Source organism: Chelonia mydas, chromosome 1, assembly GCF_015237465.2.
Source record: "Chelonia mydas isolate rCheMyd1 chromosome 1, rCheMyd1.pri.v2, whole genome shotgun sequence".
In the NCBI taxonomy this organism is placed as follows: Eukaryota; Metazoa; Chordata; order Testudines; family Cheloniidae; genus Chelonia; species Chelonia mydas.
This window is the reverse complement of record NC_057849.1, coordinates 258,965,995-258,993,501: the sequence shown is the minus strand read 5'-3', so window position 1 is coordinate 258,993,501 and position 27,507 is coordinate 258,965,995. Positions and strand designations below refer to the sequence as shown.

Sequence of the window (27,507 nt, the reverse complement as noted above, 5' to 3'; positions counted from 1 at the left end):
GCTGTGGCCAAAAGAGCTAATGTGATCCTGGGAGGCACACACTAGGGGATCTTGAGTATGGGTACAGAAGTTATTTTACCTCTGCATTTGGCACTGGTGCAACCATGGCTGGAATACTGTGTTCAGTTCGAGTGCCCACAGTTCAAAAAGGATACCGATAAACTGGAGAGAATTCAAAGAGCAACAAAAACGATTAAAGGGTTAAAAAAATTTCCCTTCTAGTGATCCAGTAGAACCTCAGAGTTACGAACATCTTGGGAACGGAGGTTGTTTGTAACTCTGGAATGTTTGTAACTCTGAACAAAACATTACGGTTGTTCTTTCAAAAATTTACAACTGAACATTGACTTAACACAGCTCTGTAACTTTACTATGCAGAAGAAAAATGCTGCTTTCCCCCTTATTTTTTTTTTTAGTAGTTTACATTTAACACAGTGCTGTATGTATTTGCTTTTTTGCCTCTGCTGTGGCCTGATTTTCCATTTCCGGTTCCAAATGAGGTGTGTGGTTGACTGGTCAGTTCATAATGCTGGTGTTCATAACTCTGAGGTTCTACGGTAGACTCAAAGAGCTCAATCTATTTAGCTTAAGAAAGAGAAGTTTAAGGGGTGCCTTGATTACAATCTGTCAGTATCTACATGGCGAACAAACATTTAACAATGGGCTCTTCAGCCTAGCAGAGAAAGATATAACATGATCCAGTGGCTGGAAGCTGAAGCTGTGTAACCGATGTAGAAGGGAGGTAAGTCTGACTTAAAGTATTTGCACTGACCATGAATTCCTATCCTTGCAAGAGACAATTGCTGGATTTTCTGTATGAACCATTTAAATCGGGGTGGGCAAACTACGGCCCGTGGGCCGGATCCAGCCCACAGGACTGCCACCCCCATGGCGCTCCAGGCAGCACGCCGCTCCCAGAAGCGGCTGGCATCACGTCCCTGAGGCCCCTGCAGGGGGCGGGGAAGGGGGTACTGTGCATGGCCCTCGCCTGCAGGCACCACCCCCCACAGCTCCCACTGACCGGGAACAGGGAACCGCGGCCAATGGGAGCTTCGGGGAAGGTACCCGCAGGCGAGGGCAGCGCGCGGAGCCCTCTGCACCCCCCGCCCCGGGGCTGTAGGGATGTGGTGCCGGTCGCTTCTGGGAGTGGCATGGTGCAGCACGGGGCCAGGGCGGGGAGCCTGCCTTTGTGCCGCTGCCACCCTGGAGCCTCTCCAGGTAAGCGGCGCTGGGCCGGAGCCCACACCCCGAACCCCTCCTGCACTCTAACCCCCTGCCTTGAGCTCCCTGCTGCTCCCCTCCTGAACCTCAACCCCCTGCCCTGAGCCCCCTTGTACACCTCGCACCCCTCCTGTGCCCCAATCCCTTGCCCTGAGCCCCTTCCTGCACACTGCACCCCCTCCCACACCTCGCACTCCCTCCCGTACCCCAACCCCCTGCCCCAGCCCTACATTCATGGCCCTGCATGCAATTTCCACACTCAGATGTGGCCCTTGGGCCAAAAAGTTTGCCCACCCCTGATCTAAATACTAAATGAGAAATTATAGTAGGATTCATTTTCTTTCTGTTAGGAATGCAGGACTAGTCTTTACCATAAGACAGTGATGCACACACACAATTAATAATTTCAAATGCCTTTTTAACGAATAACACTCCAAAGATAAACTGTTATTGCACAGCAGTTACAATGCACCCTCCCTGGACTAACTAATATCACTACTGGGAAATTTGTTGTTTTCCTTTAAAATGAAGAATATAACACAGGACTTCTGACAACTGGAGACCTTCAGATTTACATAGGCTCACCCTGGGTACTATATTGACAATTCAGTAAAACATTTTGTTGTCCTACATAATGAATAGTTTCAGCAGCCACACTACTGAGCACAGACACACCTTCAAATCAGAAAGGAAAAAAACCTAGACGATTACTGAAGCTGTCAGGCTCACGTGCTGGCTTTGGTCCCATTATGTAATACACCTCACAAAGACATTTGGCCTCCTGTCTGTGATTCCTCCTTAATGGTGTTTTCCCAGTCTCAAGCCGACTGATTTCTGTAAAGTTACAGGAAATTGGAATGAAATCCAACCTACAGATTCAGTCTGGGTTACCTCTGGCAGCTCTATCTTCTCCCTGCAGGGCTGGGCTGGATCTGACTGGTGCGCTACCAGTCAGGGCACAGGGCCATGCCTTGTGGCTCAATAATATGTATATTCACACAAACACAACTGTTCTACTTACTTAATTCTAAGTTTGCTTCCTAGAATAAGAAGAGTAAGGCAGCCCTTTAGGCAAGTAGCAAACTTCCTTATCCTCTTACCATAGCCAACCGCTATATAAACAATACTTACTGTCCTCCTTGGCAGGGCTGGCCCTAAACAAATAGTGCCCCAGGCAAGGAGCGTCTTTGGTGCTCCCCCCACCTCCATTTGTTAAACTTTTGAATACCTTATTTTTTTATTGCATTTGTAGCCCATTTCACAACTTGGATGCACGATTTGCATGCATGATTTATCCCTGTCATATAAGATGATAAATTTGCATGCTAGGATCTCTAAATCTATATTGATTCATGCCATATATAAGCAAATAAAAATGGTTTCCTCTAAGTTTACAAAAACCTTTTAATTTTAAGAATAACTGAAATGTACTAACATCAAGAAATTGAACTGTGCACCAACACTAGGTGGGGCAGTATTAAATAGGGTTACAGCAGGTGACAGCCTTAGGCCGTTAACCCTCGTCCTTTAGTTCAAAAGGTCGCTTTTCTCGCCTTTGCCCTCATGAACTGAAGCCCAGCGTCCGAGAGGTCCAGAGACTGGACAATGGTATTTTCAAGCGATAAAATATCAAGTGGTGTCAGTCTCTGGTCAGCCATCGTCAATCACAGATAAGTTATAATGAGCCTGAGCTTCAAAAAGCTGCTCTCACCACTTGCATCTGTGACTGGCAGCATGATCAGAATCCTCAGAGCTATCCACACATGAGGAAAAGTGTCCTTCAGCTCTGCATCAGGAATGAATTGGAGAACTTGGAGTGGAGAGTGCTTCCAGCGTGGCATAATGTGATGGATGTTGTCCAGTTTGACATCGAGACATCCAAACATTTTTCATGTGTCTGTCTGGTGAAGGTCTGTACAATTGTTCAAGAGTGTTTTTCTGTCTGCTGGCAGCTTACTAAGCTCATACAAAACCCCCAGGTCTTTTCATGGTGCTTCATTTGTCCAAACCTTTCTTCAGTGAACACTCAAGCAGTGTCAACGGGTGAGGGAAAAAACTCCATCTTGAATTTTTCTTCCGAGTTTCCCATCATCTCATCTCTGGCCTCAAAACCAACCTGTCTCTTCTTCCAGTGAATACGAGATTCTTTGAAGACAGGCTCAGCTCCTAAGTTTTCCGCTATTGCTTTAGCAGCAGTGATGGCATCTTCAAATCTGTTGTCTCTGTAGGCCACAACGAAATCAAGGTAGCTGCTCATGGTTACGATGTCCATCGAATGAGTTTGTAATGCCTTGCTTACAACATTCACTTGGAACAGGGTATCATGCCAAACCAAAACTGAGACCAGAAATTTGAAGTCAGTGATCTGGTTTGCCAGGCTTTGCGCCTCATGTCGGATTCTGGCCTTGGCAGTGGCAGCAAGGACGGAGGGATGGCATAGGAGCCACAACGTAGGCTGTACCCCTAGGAAGATGGTCCTATGGCACCTTCGCCTGCTCCACTCTTACACATCACCCATGGTGTGTCATAAAATAGGGGTGCCATATCCTGAGAGCTGTGCCTTGTATATTTGTTTTAATCAGTGTTAAAATCTGAACATTATGGGCCAATTTAGAAATTTAGAGCAAAAATTTAAAAAATGCAGTAATTAAAATGATGGAAAAATGAACGTGTAGAGCACACTGAGGGCCAGATTCAACATTTGCATCAGCTTTACCATCATCAAATAGCTCATCCGTGGGCTTATTTCTGATGTACGCTGGTGTGCGTAAGAGGAGAATATGGCCCATAATGTACTAAGTGAGGCCCTGGTCCAGCAAAGGATTGAGCACATGCCTAATGTGAAGACCATGAGTAGTCCCATAGTCACACATGCTTAAATGCTCGACTGGATCAGGTCCTCAGTCTCCAGTGTAAACAGTTCTATGCTGTACATCATGTTGGCACCTAATTGTTTAATTCACGAATGTAATGAACTGATAAGACTTGGACATTCTGGTGCGTGTGTTAGAATATAGCTATTCAGGCCTGCCTGTAAAGGCCTATACTTTAAGAACTTCGGTGTATTTTTATCACGTAGCTAATTACAGGGGTATGAAAACAAAGAATCAAAATCACAGTCCGCCTGTGTATGGGCCTTCTCTCACTAAGAAAGTCTGAGGCCTTGTTCTTAGGCTAAGGCCTTTGACTAAACAGCAGGGGCAGCGAGCCATAAGCTGGGAAGTGTATGGCCACATCCTCACATTCCAAACCAGGCAAGGCAAGGCTCTGCGGCGTCAGAGCCAGGAAGGGGGCACGGGGTAAATGCTCTGCGGCGTCAGAGCCAGGAAGGGAACATGGGAACAAACTCTATCAGCGTACAGAGATACGCCCAATTGGTGTGACAGGCTTCGGAATATGCTTGTTTGGAAATTAACCCCAATAAACATCGCATTGTCTGCACTTTGGACTCCTGGTCTTTTGCTGCTTGCTGTCTGCCTGACAAGAACCAGGGAAGTGGGAGGCTGAAGGGAAGGCCCTCCAACAGTGTGTTTTACATAACCGTGTCTATGGCTTGTTTTCTTGCTGTCCATTTGGGCATCTCCTTGAAATCCCCCCTCCCCCTTTAACAGGCAGGAAAATCACAAAGTTTGCAGAAAGCTATCGAAGCGTCAAAACCATGACATTCTTTGTGGAGAAGTCCCAGAGCAGAAGCAGCATATGCTGCTCAGGGGCTCTCCAGTGCTCAGCAAAAACTGGTTACTAACCAACCACGTGAGGAGAAACCCTGATGGCAGGGTGACCAGATAGCAAGTGTGAAAAATCCAGATGGGGAGGGGGAACAGTAATAGGCGCCGATATAAGAAAAAGTCCTGACTAGCAGGACTGTCCCTATAAAATGGGGACATCTGGTCACGCTAGGTAAGGATTGCTACTTCTGAATACAAGGGGCAATTCGAGCCCTAGGAGAGACTCATCCTTGCATGACCCAACCTGACAGCTCCCATGGGCTCCAGGGGCTCCTCTCTCCCTCATGTTACATACTGCAGATGCTGGAAATGGAGCTATGCCCTTTCCCTTTTACAGAGGTTGGGCCACCCTTCACGACCACTCCCCTGCAGTTTGTGTTGTCTGGGCAGAGGAGGGGCTACAGAGCAATTCTGGCCAGGCAGCTCCAAGCTGTGAGGTTAGCAAGGGAGGGGCGGGTGTCTGAGAAATAAACCGAGAGAGCGAGAGAAGGGGAACGGGCAGAGGAAACTGGGGAGGCAGAAACAGCAAAGAGTGAGAGAACAGGGGCAGGAAAAAGAGGCCGGGCGGAGAGGTAAAGGCACGGGGAGGAGAGCAAAGAGAGACCATGGAGCTGCTCCTGTGGCTCTGGTCCCAGCTTCGATCCTGCGGGAACAACCTCCCAGCCCTGGGCATAGCCCTCACAGTCTTCGCTCTGCTATTTGATTTCCTGAAGCGCAGGAAGCCCTGGAGTCGCTACCCACCAGGGCCGAGCTCTCTGCCCTTCCTTGGGACCATGCTGCAGATCGACTTCCACAACCCGCACGTCTCCTTTGCCCAGGTCAGTGCCAGAGGGGCTGGAGAGCCCAGCGTGCTGGGGAGCGGGGCTGGTGGTTCGTTAATGCAGCTGGTGCAGGCTGGACGGGTTATTTGACCGGCCCGGGGCTTTTCCAAGGCAGGAGCCGTCAGTGCCCCTCGGGGCAGGGGGGCCCTAAGGCTCTCTGCTTCTCTGCTTCGGCCTTGCTCTGGCTCCGGACCCCAGAGGGCAACATTCCACTCCGGAGTCCAGTCCAATTCTCTGCAAAGGTTGTGACAGCGCTGGAGGAGTGTGACCCCCACTGCGCAACCCCCCCTCCCCCGCCAGACAACCCCCCCCCCCCCCCCGACTCTTTACCTTCCCCCTGTAATGTCAGTTGGAGACATAGTAGCGTGCTGGGCTGTTGCGCAATATTAGCACTGTTAAACAGCTGCTGCATTCCCCCTCAGAGGTGGGTGCACTCAGTGATGGGTGAAGTGGTCCCTTTATGAACCATCCGTATCCTCTGGGATGAAAAGGGCTAGTGAAAGATTTATCGTATATGAAAATGCTTTTGTCTCTGCTCAGCTCCCTCCATTCATTCCAAAGTTTCTCTGCTTTGGGGACGTGGAGGCAGGGACGACAGCTTCCTCGTAAGTCACCAGAAATGATTGAGCGTCTCAGCAAAAGCCAACAAAACTGTAATCTCCAGCTAGCCAACTTTAGGATGTGCTTGCTGGCTGTGGCTGCGCTAACAAGAGCTCACACAACTTCTGTGGGGTTAGTTCTTGCAAGTGAATGCTTTGTCCTGTTTCCAAAGAAACTGCTGATGTAGCTTGCGGCAACTAAATCATATTATGGTTTGTGACTGTAGTTGCCAAACTCCAGAGGCCCCATTTCTAGGCTGGTACCATGGAAACCGGGTCTGGGTCTTGTTTTCACCATGCGGTAGAAAGAGCGTTTGAGTTTCCAGATCAAATCGGATTATGACAATGCTAGCAACAACACTTTTGACCTGCCGCTGTGTTAACTCCACATTTTTAGTACCAACGTATTATTCCCTTTTCTGTCCTTTTACTTACAGAATCTTAGAAATTAAAGGTAGAAATGGCCTATTCTTATCCACCCCTCTCCCTTCTCGCGGTATGCCACTGAGGGCTTTATCCATTTTTAATAACCAGCAACGAGGCTTTCATCACTTCTGCTAGGACACTTCCCCAGTCTGATACACCTCTCGCTGAGGTTGTGTTTCTTGCTGTCCAGAGTCAATTTTCCATTATTTAGTCTCATTCCATGACTCCTTCAACCAACCTTAAACAATTTCCCTCTGTCCTTTCCATTTGCACCTTTCAGATACTTGCAGGCATCAATCATAGTCCCCTTCTTTAGATATTTGACCAGTCTATATATTTACCTCATTTTATCTTTCCTCATGAATCAGCCCGTCCACCTCCCTAATCTCGTTGGCTGATGCCCGTGTGGCTTTGAGGAAAAGTTACTGTAGAAAAGCAGGAACACAATACGTTGTGCTTTGTGTTTTTCACATACACATAAAACAAGTACTTGTGGTTTTTCTCTCCCTAAATTCTTGGCCCAGAAAGGCATTTTCTCTTGTATGAGTGGACAATCCTCAAGAAATCCCACAAAAAGCTGAAAATAGGTTAAATTTTGAGCCTAAACTATTTGATGATTGTTTTAAACTGTTCAGCTTTGTGCTCTGCAATGCCTGTCTGTCACCAGGGTACAGTGGCCCTGGTCCTCGCTCACATCAGGCACACTCTGTGCTGGCAGAGTGGTGCAAAGTGGCCTCAAAGCTAGTCTAGCCAGCCACAGCGCATTCAGCCAGGACAGGGGGATAATCCAAAAGCAATTCCTACGGGATGCTTTCCTGTAGCCCAGGGGCACAGGCCACAGTTTTCAGTGCCCTGCAGAATCCCAGCTGCTGAAATTGCCTCTCATGGTTCTTGAAAACTGCCACAATTTAGAAAGGCCTTCAGGCTAATCTAAATTAGTGCAGGGGAACGGGACTGGCCTGGCACACATGATCAGGAGAGTCCAGAGGTATCTTAAAGAACTTTGTACTACCCTCTCCTGCGTTGCACCACACAATTGTTGGCTGCGGGAAAGGATCAAGGTTCGTAATTACAAAACTCAGATTTGCAGCCAAGAACTTAGAAGCATGACATTCTCAATGAAGTTTAGCTGGTTTGCTTTGGTTGAAGACCTGAAAGTTGCTGGGCACGAGCTGAACACCTGCAATTCCACAGGTGCCCCCTCCTCAGGTTTCCCTTGAGTGTGGAAAAAGGGCAGGACTTTTATGCGTCCCCTTTCTAGGCATTTCCCTTTATCTGAGTGTCATTGCCATCTGCTGTAATGCTCAGAACACCATTGGCTAGGATACCCTCATAGTTACATTACATTTCATAGCGGCAATAAGCCATCTCCTGGCGAATGTATTTGGGGTTATGCACCACCCACATAGGTTAAGAGATGGGGCAAAGAAACGGTCACGCTTGCGGGAGTGGCTCATGAGTGGGAGAGCTCCCACTGCCCCGCTGCCAGAGCTCCGGTGGCGCTTAAAAGGGTCCAGGGCTCCCCGCCGTGGCCAGAGGACCGGGCCCTTTAAAGCACTGCCGGGGAAGCCGGTCCGGCACGGCGTACTGGCTCTTGCCGGTATGCCAGACCGGACCGGCTTACTTTCACCTCTGCCTCCTGGACAGGAGTGCTGGAACCTCGGTAGAAGTGTGTGGGAGGGCATGGGGCTCTGCCCCCTCTGTGACCCTATCTCTCCTCTCTTCTTCCCCCCAGGCCCTGCCCTCTCTGTGGTCCCACCCCCTGCTCCTTCTCTTTCCCCTGAGGCCCTACCCTCCAGCCAGCCTGGAAGCCCAAGCCTGGCTGTGGTAAGAGCCACCCAGGGAGCATGGCCACAGTTGGGAGCCCCCTGGCCCCCTCTGTTCCGGCACCCCTGCTCCTGGATCATTGTAACAGTCTTACCGTGGAGTCACAGAAGGTCCCCTTAGACTCTCCAGTCTATCTTGCCACCCAGACAAACTGAACTTACTGATAAATGGTCACCAAAAAAAATCACCCCACGTTCAGCTTATTCCCATTCCCAAGAGACCAGTCACTTACCCCAGGTCAATTGGTACCCTAGATCTTACACCAAAGACAACACCTGTAGCCAATCCTGTAATAAATAATCTAAAGGTTTGTTAACTAGGAAAAAGAAATTACAAAGTTATTTGCAGGTTCAAGCAAGCAAACATATACTCACAGATGAGTTACCATCTAAATCCTAAGAGTGACCAAGTTGCAGTGATGTGTCTATTCAAAGTGTCTTTCGGGGCAGGCCCAGGAGGCTGCCCTGGGGATCTCTAGCCCTGTCAGAGTTCAGACAGCCAAACAGATGGAAAATTTTCCTGTGACTTTGTTTTATTTCCTTCATTCAGCTTCCAAGTCCACAGAACAAGCTTCCTTGCACACAGCATTTCCAAGGGGGGATAGGGCCATTAAGCAGTCCTTTGTATTGCAATGTTCCTTGACCCAGCTGATTTTGATAGCCCTTCTGGATGGGGTGTGGCAGGAGTCCTGTGCCTGGTTCACAAGCTCAGAGCGGACATTTGCAAAGTTATAATGCAAAACGTACCGATTTTCTTGTGGCGTGGAACACCGACATTGCAAGTGAGATTAACGCCTGCAGCAACTCACAAGCATTTCATAGTCTAAACACGAACTACATTCTTGTAAGACTAATACCTACTTTGAGCAAACTAACATACAGGTGAGCTGGTCTGGTCTCCAGCTATGAGTTTGTTAGTTTTTAGCTAATGCCTGCAGCCTGGGCAAGCGCTGGCACCTCGTTTGCCAGCATCACAGGAAACGCCCTTCCCCACCCCCAATCCCTTATGTCAGTAATTTTTATTTTGTGTGTATCTGTAGGCAGCACTGCTGTACCCTCTGTGATAATATCAGATCTCATAAACGAAGCAAGGTTGGGCCCGGTCAGTACTTGAATGGGATATCGCCTATGCAAAGCCATGTGCTGCAGGAAGCGTTGTAGAAGGCTGTCTGTGTCAGTGGTTAAACCAGTGCCACACCAGGAACAATGTACGCCTGGGTCTGTTATCCTTGAAGACACCAAAAGAGGTCCTGACCTCTGGTAGTTGTTAAAGACCCCATCTGCCTTCCAACGATATATTTTCCCCTTTTCTTTTCTTGGCAGCTGAATAAAAAATATGGAAATGTCTTTAGTCTTCAGAACTGCTGGAGTAATCTAATAGTAGTGAATGGATTCAAAGCAGTAAAGGAAGCATTGGTCCAGAAATCAGAGGACTTTGCTGACCGACCATACTTTCCTATATATGAACAGTTGGGTTATGGAAAGAACTCTGAAGGCAAGTACCTTGGAAACTAACATGGTTAGTCTGGCAGTGTTGCAGGGGGACTGGCTTTATCATTTGAGCTCCTGGAGAGGTTGAAGGGGACTTAGCGAGTGAGCTGGAGTCTGCCCCTGACACTACCTCTCGCGAGGAGGAAGTCAGGCTAGATGAAAATGGGGACTCTCCTTCCCAACTGCAGCGCTGCAACAACTACTAAGACAGGGCCATTCTGAAATGCTCCGTGGGACGTACATGCCAATCAACACCGATTGGCTGCCACTGTCAGAACTGGCGGATTCCTACCCCTCACCATATGTAGGCACCTTCCTCGGCTTGTAAAAAAAAAAAATAACCTCCTTCCAAGGAACCTCCAGGACCCAAGAATGAAAGTGGGGGAGAGTAGAAAGAAAAGCAACCTAAAAGGGAGGCTTGTTGGGCTGGAATTATCTCAGGTTATCCCAAAGCACTTTCATTAGAAAGCTTAGAGCTGGACAAATACCTATAGAGTCACATCTTCTCAACCATGGGCAGTATGTGAACCCCCCATTTGGGGAGGCTAGTCCCCTGCCCTGAGCTCCCTACTGCAGCTGGAGAAGCCCTGCCCAAGCCACCGCCTGCCTGAGCCACCCCGAGCCCTGGCTGGCTGGAGGAGCTCTGAGTCCTCGCGCTGGCCTGGGGCCATGGTGGGGATTATTCGCAGAAGTTTGGGAAGGCTTAGCCTCCTCCAGCCTCCGTTACACACCGCCTATGTTCTCAGTCTCACCCTGGCCCATACTCTGGCCAATTCAAGAATGCGCCCTATAGTATGTTCTCCAGGGCTTTCTCCAATCCAATTTTAAATGACTTGTGGTGGGGCATCCATGAATTCCTTTGAGAGACTATTGAGTAGTTTAGTCGATCTAATCATTGGGAAATGTTTTCTGACATGCAGCGTGAGCCTCACACCCTGACGGTATAGCATGGCTTAGCTCCATTGATTGCATCCGGTTATACGAGCTGTGGATCTGGTCCTGAACTTCATCCCTTTACTCCTAGCTATACCTTGGACCTCCCTGAATAATCCCTCTCCTTCTGCACTAACCACCTACACCTATTAAGGCTGCAATAATAGCTCCCATTAGTTGCCATTTGGCCAAGCTATACTTGGTTCCTTTTATCCTTCCTCAGAAGCCAGTCCCTTCAGCCCTATTTTGTTGCTGTCCAGTGAATTTTGTATGGTGCTTCTCAGAGGTTATTATGTCTCTTGTTTGTTAATATTTTCCAGGGGTGGTGCTTGCAAGATATGGTCATGCGTGGAAGGAGCAAAGGAGATTTGCACTCTCTACCTTGAGGAACTTTGGGATGGGAAAGAAATCCTTGGAGCACCGTGTGACCGAGGAAGCTGGATTTCTATGCTCTGCGATCAGATCTGAAAAAGGTTTGTGGCATCCAGGGAGATGGGGCAGGGGAGCAGTGTAACTTCCATAGATAAGGAAATGAAAGGGTAATATGGCTGATTATGAAGGAAGGAATAATAACACAGTATCTCACATTTCTACATAATCCCTGATAGCCAGAAGGATACTAAAGTGCTTTGGAGACCAGACACATAGTGATCATTCATCCAGCACTATCATGAAGCCATCTGTGGGGTCCAACCGGACAGCTGTTTTAACATGACAGTTTGTGATGGGAAGTAAAACAAAAACAAAACCCCGACAACTCCAATTGAATGTGCAAGGGGAATTTTAGGTTGGTAGAAAGTAATTATCTCAACTGGAATCTGGTGAAGGCATCAACACTAAGCCGCTTCCAAAACATGCCATGACGTCTTTAAGGACGTCACTTTTATGCCTCAACTTAAAAATGTCTGTAGCAGCACAGTAACATCTGTCTGTACACAGGCGGCCTGGGTTCAGTCCCGAGGCAAAGAGATGAGTACTGTTACCTGCACACAATTCTCTGTTACTTGCACGCTCTAGGGGCACCCACTTGACCCAGTTCTTAGGGCTGAAGGCGTAACCCTCTTAATTTAGACACCCACCCTTACCCCAATCCTAGGGCTCAGGGCATACCGTTTGGGGGTTTGCAAGACCTTTTACCAGTGAAAGAGCCTTACACAGTAATAACCTCTATTTATTAACAATTACCAAGCAGAATACACATGGTAAGCGTACAATGCTGTGCTCGCCAATCCTGGTCAGGCAGGCGGACTTTCCCTGTTGGCCATGCAAGGGCAGTCTCGTCTGGATTCCGCCACCTTAACTAATTTAGACCTAGCAAAATTAATTATGTAACAGATGAAAACAAAGAACCAGACAGAGATCATACAGACAAACAATCGAGAAGTGGGGACCACTAAGTTTTCTTTAACCCTCTTAAGATCTGTTTGTTTATCTGGTGATAGTGGGTGCCATTAGGACAGGATCGCCTTCTTAGCAGCCCGATATTACATTGTTTTAATGTATTTTAGATGGACTGTGAGGATGTGACTTCCTACTTCTCAGCTAATGGCTGAGGCTCTCCTAATATGGTTGCAGACAAAGGCCTTATCCTGACAGTACCACTGACTGAATCCGCAGCCCAAACCTGCAATTCTTAAGTTTTCCATGGTGGTCTCTCTTCCAAGTATTGAGCAGGCCCAACCCTGTTAGTCTGTGAGACATCTTTAACTTCCCCAGCTTACATGAGCATGGACTTTCAACTGGTTGCTCCATAAGAAGTCTTGAAATGTTAGCGGTTCTTGCTCAGTATGCTCCATGCAGTGAGGGGCAGGCTGCAATGCTGTTGTGCCTCCTAATGTCTTTGGTTGGTCCTGTATGTTTTTCAGGTCGTCCTTTTGATCCACATTTTCTTATAAACAACGCAGTTAGCAATGTGATCTGCTCCCTCATCTATGGTGAGCGCTTTGACTATGACAATAAGAAATTTCAGAGGTTGTTGCATTTGTTTGATCAGGCCTTGAATGAAGAAGCTGGATTCCTGCCCCAGGTAAGTCAGCATGTATGATTTGGTCAGTAAGAAGCTGCCATTTGATTGATCAGTAAGATTGTATTTTAGTGATTCTTTTCTGGGAGCCATAGGGTGTGGTTGTTTCTCTCTCTCTCTCACTCTGTTATCTTAGCTCCTTGTCGTAGTACCTTGGGTGCTGCTCATCCCTGGAGTGCCACAGAGCATCTTCCGATCCCAAAAGGAGATCCTGGACTTCATAAATGAGCTTCTAAAGGAGCACAGGATAACCTGGAATCCTACCCAAAAGAGAGACTTCACTGATGCTTTTCTACAAGAGATAGAGAAGGTAGGAGGAGAGGGGCAGGTGTAGATCTCTTTGGCTCTGTGAATGTATTAGTGATGGGAACACTCCCTGTTGCTTCCCTTGTTGTCAAGTTTACAAGCAAAATCCTATTGCTAATAGAACTGCTATGAACAGCTCGCTATTCTATTTCTTCTGGTTTTCACTTATCTAGTGAGTTTGATGAGTTCACGCTCAGAAATCAGCTGAAGAATAGGCTGAAACATGAAACAAGGAAACGTGTCACTTTTGACAAAATTTCCTTTAGAGAAAAATGAAAATGAAACATTTTGATAGGCTTGAAACATTCCGTTTTGAGGTTGTCAGAACAGCACTGTGACAGGGTCGGGTCAAATGGTGATTCGTGATTGCCCATGTGAAGTCTAAGTCCAAATTTACAGAATTGGTCTGAGAAAAATCGAGATAAGAAACCCTTAGAAAACAGACACATAAAATCTACAGCATTACAAAAGATAGCCGGACTACTTCGTGCTGCGATCCTGTCATATCTTGTACGCTAAGCACGGTGGCCCTGAAGAGTACTTGGTGGGGAGACTGTTGGTTCAGTAGGTAGCACTGAGGTCCTGTTCTCATAGAAGCTACCAGGGCAGGAATAGGGCCTATCAGATTGTTATTCCCAGGTAGGTATATGAACTTTTGGAATCCTGATGTTAATTTGTTGGCTAGCATGTTGGCTGCACCCTGCTCGCTACTACATGGAATTTCTGACCTGATCAAGTGTGAGTGATCACACTAACCTCTTGAGGTTGCAGAGGCACAAATCTCTAAGACTGACTGGAGACCCTCCTTTAACTCTGGTGGCAAGAGACTGGGCAGAGTTTCCAGCATGTATGCTGAGTGTACTGAGTTGCATCAGCCAGTGGGAGTCTGCCGTGCCTGGGTACTCCTCCTCCATCTTCATAAACTCTTTCAGGTGCCTTTGGCAGTGGTGCTGGAACTGGGGATGCTGCCGCACCCCCTGCTTGAAGCAGTAATAACACACACCAAATACATGGTTTCCAGCATCAGCACCCCCCACTACAGAAATTGTTTCGGCACCCCTGGCCTTTGGTGGGTCAGAAAATGCTGCTGAAATGTCCACCAGCGCCTCAAGGAAACTCTGCTCAATTCCTGACCCAGGCGTGACAGCGCAAGCAAGAAAAGTTCTTGAAAAGGGGCCTCTTCCATGTTGCTCGGCAGGCAGTGTTGGCAGGCTGGTCACGCTTCCTGTAACGTGCAGGGTGGGCATGAAGCTTCCCCACAGTCAAAGGCTAGAGCGGCCACACTCTGGGAGGGGGTGCTAGGGGGTCTGGGATATGGTTGGTTTGACTCAGGTCTGCCTGCTACTGTGTGGATGCCAGAACCCCAGGTTCATGCCTGAGCTCGAAAATCCTTAACGTAGGGTTGATAATCAGCATAGACTTCTGCAGGGGTAGTCAATAAATTTTTGTCAAGGTCCACATTTCTTGGTCAAGGTATAGGCAAGATCCAGACTGCAGAGAGAGAAAAAAAACAATAATAATAAGTAAATAAAAAGATTTCAGGGTCTGTTCAAAAGCATCTAGCAGTCCAGATTTGGCTTGCGAACTACCTATTGACTACCCCGGTGTAGAATCTCAAGCGCATGGTTCTCTAACGCAGGGTCAGCTGAGTCAAGTGTCCCGAACCCTGGGCTTATATTGCCTGTGTAGACATACCCTGTGTTTTTGGAGGAGAAGGTCCCGAGCGTTATTCCTGATGAAGTCTATGATGTGTGGGACAAATTATTACCTTGAAATGTATGTGACCAAGGAGCCATTACAGCATGTGTTGTCATATGTACGTGTTTTGCTGCACTCTGCAAACAATTCAACCTTTCAGTCTGAGAACATGAATTACCACTATCTACAATTCTGCTCCTCTCTCCCCAACAAAAATCTAAGGTCAAATCATGCTCTCCTTTGTTCTCTTCAGGCTAAAGAGCATGCGGGGAGCAGTTTCAATGACAACAACCTTCCTATGGTAACAGTTGACTTGTTTACCGCTGGCACTGAGACCACTTCCACCACCCTGCGCTGGGCATTGCTGTACATGCTTCTCCACCCTGACATCCAGTGTAAGCAAGGGGACTGGTGGAGATGTGACTGGTTCTTCCACAGAGAACTTCTTAGCATCTGCTGTCACCTTTGTGTTCTGGGGGTATGAAGCTGCCGTAGCAGCAGTGACAGCAGTGATTGGGGAATAATTCCAGTGGAGCACTCTCTGAGGGGGAGAGCAAAGCCCTGTGGGAAGGGAGAAAGGAGAGAGCAAGCTTGTGTTAAAGATTTCAGCGTCAGAGGGAGCACTCACCATTTTTCTTCATGACAAGTGCACTTTGAGACCCTTGTAGCTACTTGGTAACTCTTCCTTCTCTTAGGGCCTCTGCAGGGATAAATGCTAACCTGCCTGAATGTGCTAATGCTGGAGGCAGAAGTGGGTCAAATACAGTATGGATAAGGTGGGATGTCTCGAACAATGAGCTTATTGGCCTATAGAACAGAGGATGACTATGTAAGTTGGGCTTGAGGAACCGAAGATGAGTGTGCTCTCCTTCAGCTCCTAATTCCGCATTTCTCTCTTTCCTACTGTCTACGGGGCTTGCTTTGCCCCCTTGCTCCCAGCCAGGTAAACCCTGCCTCCCTTGCACTCTTGCTTTCAGGTGCTTTCAACAAACATATAAGACCTGATTGTGAGGTCAGGAATTAGTAGTTGGGAAGCAGAGCAGTTCATGTCTGGGGTATCAAAGAGGCTTTCTGGTTGTGTGAAGGTGAGAGAAATCAGAGGTTTGTCCACCCCCTCTCCTCACTGCTGGTTATCTTTCCTGACCCCTGAAGAAGTGCCCCAGACACTTAAAGCACCCACTTCCTAGAGATGACTCGCTTGTAAACTGCTCAGTGATTGGTAGGAAGGTGGCTAACAAACTCACCGAATATAAACCCAGCGCTGTACAAATAGACAGACCATTCCTGCCCCACAGGGTTTAAAGCCTAAGGGTAAATGCGTAGGTTCCCCATTTTTATGGTGTTGATGTACATCATTATGTTGCATTGAGGAGGATGTAAAGTGTCTTTTTCCAGGTAAAGTCCATGAGGAAATTGATAAGGTGATTGGCAGGGACAGGTCACCCCAGATGGAGGACCAAGCGAACATGCCTTATACCAGTGCTGTGATCCATGAAACTCAACGTTATGGGGATATCGCTCCTGTTGGATTGCCTCACATGACATACCGGGACACCGAGCTCCAAGGCTTCTTCATTCCAAAGGTATCCATGGCCAGGCAGGGGATGCAGACCTCCTCTCCCCTTGCAGACTTATGTCCTGCAGCTGCAGACATTCCATATGTGAATCTCCCCAAGGTTCCATGCAGAGTGGGGTGGAGCACCAGGCCCTGAATCGCACAACCATTGGCAAGTTATCAAATGTGCAGTTTTAAAAGGCCTTGGGCTTCAGAGACAGCCTTGTTTATGTGGTTAGCTCCATCTTGAACAGGTCTTTGAATATCTGAAAAAACAACGAATTGAGCTAAGACACTACTAAGGATTTCAATCCTTACAGGGGAGACTGTAATTTTGTCTTGGGCACCTTCTAACATTCAGTACATCTGCTTGAAGGTGGTGAAAGGTAATGCTGACTGACTGTATAGAAACTACCAGCTAGGTCAGCAGTTCAAATCCAACACAGTAGCAACTAACACACTATTATCTGAAGGTTGTTCAGAGGCCACTGTGCATCTCAGTCCAGTTCCAAATGGACAAGAGACAATGACAGGCAATTACTGCCTTCTTTGGTGAGAGTCTCATTGGAGAGACCAAAGCCACACAATACTCAATTCCACTTTTGCCCTTAGAGGAAGCTCCTCTAGCTCAGGCCTGAGGCATGTGAGAGGGGAAAGATCTCGCTTTTTCTGTGAAGACAATGAGAATTGCGGTTTGGAGTCTCTCAGTCAGCACACTCTTACCAGAGCTAAAATTAACTTGGGAAAATATTTGAAGCAACTGGGGAGTAGAAGGAATTTTCATCTCCTGAACCTCATTAGACCATGAAAACACCCCTTGCATACTCTTAGTCTAGCTAGCATGCAATGGACAAGGGCTTCAGAGCATATGCTGTGCACTGGCTGGGGCCTTGAAAACGTCCCACTCCACTGTGCTATAAGATTATACAATGAGGTACCTGAGCTGGGTTCTGTGCCTTCCTCTGAAGCGTCCTACAATGGCCAGTGCTTGAGATGGGATATTGAATGCAGAGGGACTGGCCTGTTCTGGTGTGACAACTCTTATGTACCCTGTTCCTTCTCTGGGGTGGATCAGGGGACGACAGTCATCATGAACTTGACCTCGGTGCTGAAGGATGAAACGGTTTGGGAGAAGCCGCACCAGTTCTACCCGGAGCACTTCCTGGATGCAGATGGGCAGTTTGTGAAGCGAGAGGCCTTCCTGCCTTTCTCTGCAGGTAAATCCAAGGGGAGGAGCAGCTGGCAGAGGCCGTCCCTGTGGAAATGAGGCACAGTGCATGAGATGTGACCCACTATACTTATGGGAAAATGAGTCTCCTCTAAAGCAAGATGTCCCTCTCATCATGAGAGCAGCTTCCTCAAGGGGAAGATCAGTGCAGTCAGTGCTGAGCTGGGCCTGTTCTTCATGAGCATGCTGCATCTCCCCAGAGAAACTACTTCATACTCCAATAGACACAGGGACATACTGAATGCAACACATTAATCCGTTCTGCATTCTAAGGGAAAACCTTAACTACAAGCCCAGGAATCTGTTTAGAAACAATGTGCACGCAGGTGAGGTGTGTGTTATTGGGAAAAGGATGAGGTCGGAGTTAAGGCTTTGTGTTAAAGCATGATCAAAATTGCTGTGTCCCACATGCTTCTTTATCTGTTGCAAGGCACCCTGATCAAAGGAAGGCGTTTGTTACTGGAGGCTCTGGGACCACTGCAATGGGTTACATGGATCAGTCGGGGATAAAAGGGAAATGAATGTTCCCAGTTTCCCTTATGCTCTCAACTCACGAGAGAGATGGGAAGAGGGAACTACTGATTCTCTGATACACACCAAAGGAGGCCAGCTGTGGCTGGTGGAGGGTCTGTAGGGTTTGTCCTAACCCTTCTGGTCACCACATCAACAGCAGTGGGAAGCCTGAACCAGTGGGCCACTGCCTCTGCCAGGCTTGTACGAGTGCAGCCCAGGAGTCCCAGCAGTGTGAGCCATGAGGGCTTCGACGGGAGGGTCTATGCACTGAGCAGGATTATAGCTTTTCCACAGAACCTTTCCCAGTGACTGGTTGGTGCTCTCTAGGTTTGTTTCAATGCAGCCAACCGTTTCAGTGGCAGAGAGGGGTTGAGGTCCCATCAAAGAAAAAAATGTGACACAAACTTAGTTAGGCAGCTTCTAACGCATTTCCAGGATACTCTGGTATTGGCTCAGCGGGTGCATCTACACTTCAGACTGGGTGTGTATGTTCCAGGTTGGGGACACATACCCACGCTAACTCGGTGATAGCATGTAGGAGCGTAGCCACTGCAGCGTGAGCAATGGGAGGGGCTGGCCGCCCTGAGGATGATCCCGTCGAAGATGGTAGGTACCTACTCAGGTGGCTAGCCCCTCCCACTGCTTGCACCCCCATGGCTACACTTCTCTTTTTAGCACACTAGCTAGCTCAGAGTTAATGGAGGCACGTCTCCTCGAGCTGGAGATTACACCTACCGAAGTGTGGACGTATCCTTGGTTAAAAGCCACTTTTGTTTTTCATTTTATGATTTTATTTTAGTCTGTAAACAGGCAATTGAGCAGCCACCTTCCATTTGTGCCAAACTGCAGTGCAATCAGAGTTTCCCCTGCACCCTTTGTCAGTGCCTGCCTTTCACTCTCTCTGGAGCAGCGGTTCCCAAAGCATAGCTCACAACCCCAAATGGGGCCGCGCCATCAGCACATGGGATCGTGGCAATCCTTTGTGTGCAGAGGATGCCATTTTGCTCTGTACAGCATGACCTCGCATGCAGCATATGTAGGCGGTCACACCGGGTGGGGGACACCATTTTGTAGAGCAAAATGGCATTCTCCACAAGGGGTGAGCTCACACTTACGGTGTGTCTGAGATCGTGCAGTGCAGAGGACACCATTTAGCTCCTCCATGTAGTCTGGGATTCTGGACAGAAATACTTCATTAAAACGGGGTCACTCCGGAAAAAAAATTGGGACCTGCTGGTCTAGAGCCTCACAGAATTCAAGAATGGACTTTTGTTAGCTAGCTCAGTACTTGTACCTTAGCAGCACAAAGCACAACACCTCTGCCTTTCCTATTTGCTCAACAGCCACACTAGATAATAGTGTTGCCCCTTTCCAATGGCTGAATGGCTACTTGAAACTACAGTAAAGAATAAAATTGTCAGACACATAAATGAACATAATTTGTTGGGGAAGAGTCAACATGGTTTTTGTAAAGGGAAGTCACACCTCCCCAAGCTACTAGAAGTCTTTGAGGGGGTCAACAAGCACGTGGACAAGGTCCCTCACCAAAGGCTGTCATGGGATAAGAGGGAAGGTGCTCTCATGGATTAGTAACTGGTTAAAAGATAGGAAACTAAGGGTAGGAATAAGTGGTCAGTTTTCAGAATGGAGAGAGGTAAATAGTGGTGCCCCCCAGAGGTCTGTACGGGGACGAGTCCTATTCACCATATTCATAAATGGTCTGGAAAAAGGGGTAAACAGTGAGGTGGCAAAATTTGCAGATGATACGGAAGTACCCAAGAGAGTTAAGTTCCAGGCAGACTGTGAAGAGCTACAAAAGGATCTGTCAGAACTGGGTGACTGGGCAACAAAATGGCTAGATGAAATTCAGTGTTGATAAATGCAAAGTAATGCACATTGGAAAACATAATCGCAACTATCCATGTAAAATGATGGGGTCTAAATTAGTTGTTACCACTCAAGAAAGATCTTGGAGTCATTGTGGATAGTTCTCTGAAAACATCCACTCAGTGTGCAGTGGCAGTCAGAAAAAGCAAACAATGTTGGGAATCCTTAAGAAAGAGAGAGATAAGAAGACAGAAAATATCATATTGCCTCTATATAAATCCATGGTGTGCCCATATCTTGACCACTGCGTGCAGATGTGGTCGCCCCATCTCAAAAAAGCGATATTGGAATTGGAAAAGGTCAACAAAAATGATGAGGGATATGGAACGGCTTCCATATGAGGAGAGATTAATAAGGCTGGGACTTTTCAGCTTGGAAAAGAGAAGAGTAAGGGGTGATATGATTGAGGTCTATAAAATCATGACTGGTGTGGAGACAGCAAATAAGGAAGTGTTATTTACTCCTTCTCATAACACAAAAACTAGGGATCACCGGATGAAATTAATACGCAGCAGATTTAAAACAAACAAAAGTAAGTATTTATTCACACAACGCACAGCCAAGCTGTGGAACTCCTTGCCAGAGGATGTTGTGAAGCCAAGACCATAACAGGGTTTAAAAAAGAACTAGATAAATTCATGGAGGCTAGGTCTATCAATGGCTATTAGGCAGGATGATATCCCTAGCCTCTGTTTGCCAGAAGCTGGGAATGGGTGCCAGGGAATGGATCACTTGATGATTACTTTTTCTTTTTCATTCCCTCTGGGGCACCTGGCATTGGCCACTGTTGGAAGACAGGATACTGGGCTAGATGGACCTTTGGTCTGACCCACTATGGCTGTTCTTATGTTCGTCAAATTTCAGGGCCCTGGGGACATTCCAGTTGGAAGTAGAAATTGATGGAGCCAGGTATTTTCTTTGATGCAGTCTTGTTTTATTCATAAGGAATGTACAAAGTCCTGCTCCTCTGAACTCAGGAGGAACCAGTAACAAAAGGAGCAGTTTCCTGGCTTATGGCCCAAAGCCTCTTTTGCCAACAGACCCAAAAGCTTTTCTCTAGGGTCTCACTGCGCTCACAGGCTATTACTGCTTGTCCTTCTTGCTTTTGTCTCTGCCTCTCTCTGTTTTTGTCTGTTCTCAGTTTGTGTGTGTTCTCTCACAGACTCACAACCCCCTTCCACTCCCCCCACATCCTGGTCACAACACCAAGTGGAACTCCCTACCCACCTGATGCTAGTTTCTGGGCGGATTCTATTCGGCCTTGTATTAGGTGTGACCCCATAAGTATTTCTTACAAGTATCTTAAGTGACAGGCATGTTCACACATGAGTTTGAATGAGGTTTTGAGTCAACCCATAACAAAGTGTGACCGGGGTACCAGGGAGGGGGGGCATGCTGACATTGCTCAATTAGGGCAAACTGCAAAGAATGGGGCAGACCATCCCCAAAAGTAGTGGTTATTGTAATACTTAGATTCACCAAGCCAGCAACAAAACAGCTTCTACAATACAATACCTTACTGGTTACTCAGAAGCCAAAATACAGTTCCCTGAAAGCAACCCATCCTTGAGCTCCCACCCAGACACCCAAGTCAGATATGATGAGGATTACTTTTTATATGATGAACAAGATATTCAGTAATATCATCGTATAAAAAGTTTACCAATCCCAAAGGATCGGACACATTGCCCATCAGGTTAATGAATATCTCAGATCTTACCCAAATACACACATACAGCCCGTTCTTATTAACAAAACTAAGATTTATTAAAAAAGAAAAAAGAGAGAGAGTATTGGTTAAAAGATCATTATACGTACAGATATGAACAAAGTTCTTAGGTCAGTTTCATAGTAGAGTGGGTGAGCTCTAGAATTTCAGAGAGTCCTTTCCAGAATCAGTTTTTCAGGTTCTTGTCCAAAGTCCAATAGCCAAGATCAGGGTGATCCAGAATGGAGCTGGAGACCTCAGTCTTGTGACTCAAACTTCCCCTGATGAAGCTTAAGCAGATCTGAGATAAGAGGCTCAGGGCCCTAGAGTTCTTTTTATAGTTGTCCAGCAGCCTCTTGACAGCGTGCAGTCCTTGGGTGACCAGTAGTGGTCTTGAAGTAACCTCCTATTTCCTAAGCACCATTGCTAATTAGCTGCATGGATTAATGTAAGGCAACTGCCCATTGCCTGCCATTTACAGGAAGTTTACTACATACTTCAAAGAGAAATGAAGACAGTGCTATTACTACATTGACAGTTCATCTAAATGTTAACATCTCCTTTTGATCTCTGACAGCGATAGACAGGAGCCCTTTGGTTACACTGTCAAACTCTAACAATAGGTATCTAAACCAGAGGTGGGCAAACTACGGCCCGCGGGCTACATCTGGCCCGCAGGACCGTCCTGCCCGGCCCCTGAGCTCCTGGCCCAGGAGGCTCGCCCCCGGCCCCTCCCCCACTACTCCCCCAGCCACACAGTGGTGCCACCACGTAGGCAGTGGGGCTGTGAGCTCCTGCTGCTCTGAGGGTCATGGAAAGTGGGCGGCGGCGCACGTGGTGGGGTTGGGTAGAGGGTCCCGGGGGGCAGTCAGGGGACAGGGAGCAGGGAGCGGTTGGATGGGGTGGAGGTTCTGGGGCGGACAGGGGTCGGGGAACAGGGGGAAGTTGGATAGGTGTGGGAGTCCTGGGGGGCCTGTCAGGGAGTGGGGGTGTGGATAGGGTTCGGGGGGAGAGGGAGCATAGGGGGTTGGATAGGTGTGGGAGACCTGCGGGCCTGTCAGGGGGCAGGAGTGTGGATAGGTTGGGGAAGTCAGGGGACAGGGAGCAGGCAGGGGGAGGTTGGATAGGGGGTTGGATCCCGGGGGGTGGTTTGGGGTGGAGGAGGTCCTAGGGGCAGTCAGGGCACAAGGAGCAGGGGGGGTTGAATGGGTCGGGGGTTCTGAGGGGGACATTTAGGGGGTGGGAAGTGGGAGGGGGTGAATAGGGGGAAGGGGCCAGGCTGTTTGGGGGGCACAGCCTTTCCTACCTGGCCCTCCATACAGTTTCACATCCTGATGTGGCCCTCGGGCCAAAAAGTTTGTCCACCCTGATCTAAATGCACAACAAAACAATCATTATCTACTAATACGTTTCTAAAGGTTGAGTCTGGGTCAGTTAGCTGGCTAGTTGTGTAACCCTCTGTGGTCCTGTGTCACACACGGTTTCACCCAGCTCATAACATGGTCTGACCCGTAACTCATTCACTTCAGGTATCAGCTCATAGACTTCAAAGATTCATTTTACTATCTTCAAAGAGAACAGTCCAAAGAGGAAGATGGGGGTGTTGGTCGTTAGGAACCTTTATGACAAGAGAAGGATTTTGCAGTGGCTGCGGGAGTAGATATGGCACCAGTGAAGTCTTTCGGGCTGGCGGTGAGGTGATCCTGTTTGTACGAGCACTGCAAAGGCTTGCTGCAGTGGTTTAGCCTGAGATGGGTCATTGGTGAAGATGCATCACTTGTATTTGCCTCGAGTCCAGGAAACCAATGTCCCCAGATCGCACTTGAACCAGAATCTCCTGCCTGGTAGCATGGGCATGTTGTTCCACCTCAGATTTCTCTATCCAAAAGGCATTTATTTGCCCATGTAGATTCTACAAGGCAAGAATTCCACAAAGAGCGTATGGGACAGATCGTCAGCTGGTGTAAATTACCACAGCTCCTTTTACATCGAAGGAGTTATGCCAATTTAACCAGCTGCAGATTTAGTCCTGTGCATTAGAGTGTCTCTGACCCTTTTGAGTCAGGCTGACTAGGCAGTAATTCCCCTCTCCAAGCTTCTGGTCCTGGCCACCATCAGAGACAGGGAATCAGATTAAACAGAACATTGGTCGGTCTGGAGAAGTATTTCCTAGTTGTTCCTGTTCACACAGGGTCTGGGAATAGGGAGACTCAGCATCTGCTGCATATGGAGGCAGATTCTCTGTTCACTCCAACCTGTGGGTGCGCAGTACGGGTCTTACTCCTTCAGTGACTAGTCATTTACATGTGGTGTTGTATCCTCCTCCTCCTCTCTGACTCCTCCCTCTTTTCTCACTTCCATGCTTGCAGGTCGTCGTGTTTGCCTGGGGGAACAACTGGCCAGGACGGAGCTTTTCCTCTTCTTCACCAGCCTCCTGCAGCACTTCACCATCCGTCTCCCTGAGGGCCAGGCCAGGCCTCGAGAGGATGGACGCTTTGCTGCGACACTCAGGCCCCACCCCTACCAGATCCAAGCTGTCCCAAGATAAGTGCTGTTTTCTGCCGAGTTCCCCTCATATATTTGAGGAACGCCGTAGTGCTTAGCTGAAAGATGCTCCTACTCCAACGGGGCAGCTTCTCCCGTCGGCATCGTTAAGCCACCTCCCTGAGAGGCGTTAGCTGTGTCGATGGGAGAAGCTCTGACGACACAGCGCTGTCTACCCAGAGGTTAGGCTGGTATAACTATGTCGCTCAGGGGTGTGGATTTTTCACACCTTGAGCGACATAATTATACCGATATAAGCCTGTAGTGTAGACCTGGCCTTAGTGTTGTGTCTGCGGCTCCCAGAAGCCACGCCATGGCCCCTCTCCGGCTCCTACACACTCCAATGGGAGCTGCAGGGGCGGTGCCTGCGGATGGGGCAGCGTGCAGAGCCGTCTGGCCATGTCTCGGCGTAGGAGCCGGAGAAAGGACATGCCACTGCTTCCGAGAACTGCTTGAGGTAAGCGCCGCTCGGAGCCTGCGCCTCCTGAGCTCTCCCCACGCCCCAACCCCCTACCCCAGTCCTGATCCTCCTCCCTCTCTCGAAACCCCTCGATCCGCGCCCTGAGCACCCTCCTGCACCCCAAACTCCTCATCCCCTGCCCCACCCCAGAGCCTGCACCCCCTCCTGCACGCCAACCCCAATTTTGTAAGCATTCATGGCTCACCATACAATTTCTATTCCCAGATGTGGCCCTCGGACCAAACAGTTTGCCTAGTATAATTCCAGTTTTGATCTTATCTTTTTCTCTTTACACAAACATAATATGAGGGAACCACGTGTGTACAGTGGGGTCCAAACACGTGTTTATTGGAAATACGCAACATGCCAGGCATTCCTCCACCTACACACTGCTGCTCTGGTTGGGTTCTGGCAACTTCTAAAAAACCAGCACATGGGGAATGGAACAATAAGGCTCACAAACTATTTAAAGGGATATTACACTATGCCCGTACACGACACCTTCCTTCTTCCATTATACACGTTCCTTTCACTTTCAGCCCGGAAAAGGGTTAACACAGTTTCTTTGGAATAGAAACCTCTTCTGTTAGAGTAAAGTGACTATGGGAGGAATTGCCACTAATTTGCCTCAAAATATTGTGTTTTTTCCACGATAAGCCTGTAATTTGCCCTTGCAAAGGATTGTTATAATTTGAGTGTTGTATACAAAATAGTAAAATTACGTTAATAAAAAGAGGACTATTTTATTCTTTAATGTTTATTACTTCCTGTCTCTTTCGTTCTTGAAAATTGCTTGCCTCTGGCGCTTCATATCAAGTCCGTGCTCTGTGTTACTGTACGAAGGAGATTTGGGCTGTGTGACTAGATGGGTGTTACCATAGGGACTGTAACAAGAGTGATCAGGAAAGGTGAGCTATTACCAGCAGGAGAGCGCGGCGGGTGGGGGAGGACAGGGGGAACCTTTTGCAGTGATAATCAAGGTGAATAACTTAGGCTTGAATAAAGACTGGGAGTGGATGTGTCATTACACAGAGTAAAACTATTTCCCTTTGTTTATTTGCCCTCCTACTGTTCTTGTAAACTGCTGGAAATGGCCCACCTTGATTATCACTACAAATGGTTCCCCCCTCCCCCCTGCCCGCTCACCTGCTGGTGATAGCTCACCTTTCCTGGTCACTCTGGTTACCGTGTGTATGGTAACACCCATTGTTTCATGTTCTCTGTGTATATAAATCTCCCCACTGTATTTTCCACTGTATGCATCTGACGAAGTGAGCTGTAGCTCACGAAAGCTTATGCTCTAATAAATTTGTTAGTCTCTAAGGCGCCACAAGTCCTCCTTTTCTTTATACCTAGTGTAGAGGCTCCTTATTCCACAATTCCTCCTCCTGGGATCGCAGGCATATCGGCCAGAGAAAAGGGGACACCCTTACACCTAGTTAGGAATGTGACTGTATGCTGGTAAACGTTACTGCATTGGAGGCACTGTGTTCCATTCGTTGGGCAGGAAGTCCTCCGCATTAGTCAGCAGCACCCTAAGGAAGGACTAGTCTTAATGGAGTTCAAAGGGAATCCTGTCTCATCCATGACAGGCAAATGTCAGCTGCAACGGGGGAATACCCAAAAGAGTAGGGATGGACAGAGGGATCCTTAAGACTCCCAGATGGAAAGGGCGGAGAGGGGGTGGACGGACCTTTTGTAGTGATAATCAAGGTGGGCCATTTCCAGCAGTTTACAAGAACAGTAGGAGGGGAAATAAACAAGGGGAAATAGTTTTACTTTGTGTAATGACACATCCACTCCCAGTCTTTATTCAAGCCTAAGTTATTCACCTTGATTTTCACTGCAAAAGGTTCCCCCCCCCCGCCCCGCCCCACTCTCCTGCTGGTAATAGCTCACCTTTCCTGATCACTCTTGTTACAGTCTATATGGTAACACCCATTGTTTCATGTTCTCTGTGTACATAAAATCTCCCCATCATATTTTCCACTAAATGCATCCGATGAAGTGAGCTGTAGCTCACGAAAACTTATGCTGTAATAAATTTGTGAGTCTCTAAGGTGCCACAAGTACTCCTGTTCCTTTTACGGATACAGACTAACACGGCTGCTACTCTGAAACCTGTCATTACACTAGGTATATAACTCTTTATTTAATATTGTAGGCAGGGCCAGCCCTAGACAAATGGCGTCCCAGGCAAGGAGAGTCTTCGGTGCCCCCCGCCCCTCTCCCCCATTTGTTAAACTTTTGAATACCTTATCTTTTATTGCATTTCTAGCCCATTTCATGACTTGGATGCACGATTTACATGCATGATTTATCCCTGTCATATAAGATGATAACTTTGCATCTTAGGATCGCCTGGGTTGCCTGCCCCTAAATCCGGCCCTGATGCAGGAAAGGCAGCGCTGAATGGACACATGGGTTCATTGTGGATGCCCAGTTGTAGCCTTCTATGATCTCAGCCACACTGGTCACATCCCTGTGGGTGCACGCTGTATAGTTACGCCCACCTCCATTACACCAGCACCCACTGTGGA

General features: G+C 47.9%; 1 protein-coding gene across 3 annotated transcripts; it reads left to right on the top strand.

Moving 5' to 3' along the window:
• Positions 1–5,402: 5,402 nt before the first annotated feature.
• On the top strand, positions 5,403–26,764 carry LOC119564152 (cytochrome P450 2D14-like). 3 transcript variants are annotated; one of them, XR_006290104.1, is made up of 9 exons: positions 5,403–5,767; positions 9,945–10,116; positions 11,366–11,518; positions 12,911–13,071; positions 13,205–13,378; positions 15,326–15,467; positions 16,468–16,655; positions 24,333–24,665; positions 26,389–26,764. XR_006290104.1 is itself a non-coding variant. In XM_037883029.2 (9 exons), the coding sequence occupies exons 1-9, from the start codon at positions 5,555–5,557 to the stop codon at positions 24,509–24,511; spliced, it is 1,524 nt and encodes a 507-aa protein (XP_037738957.1). In that variant the 5' UTR covers positions 5,405–5,554; the 3' UTR covers positions 24,512–25,721. The 3 variants fall into 3 exon arrangements, 2 of the variants coding, with proteins under 2 accessions (XP_043400333.1, XP_037738957.1); XM_037883029.2 differs by lacking the exon at positions 26,389–26,764 and adding an exon at positions 17,703–17,844 and having other exon boundaries at positions 5,405–5,767; positions 24,333–25,721; XM_043544398.1 differs by lacking the exon at positions 26,389–26,764 and having other exon boundaries at positions 24,333–24,888.
• The last annotated feature ends 743 nt before the right edge of the window (positions 26,765–27,507 follow it).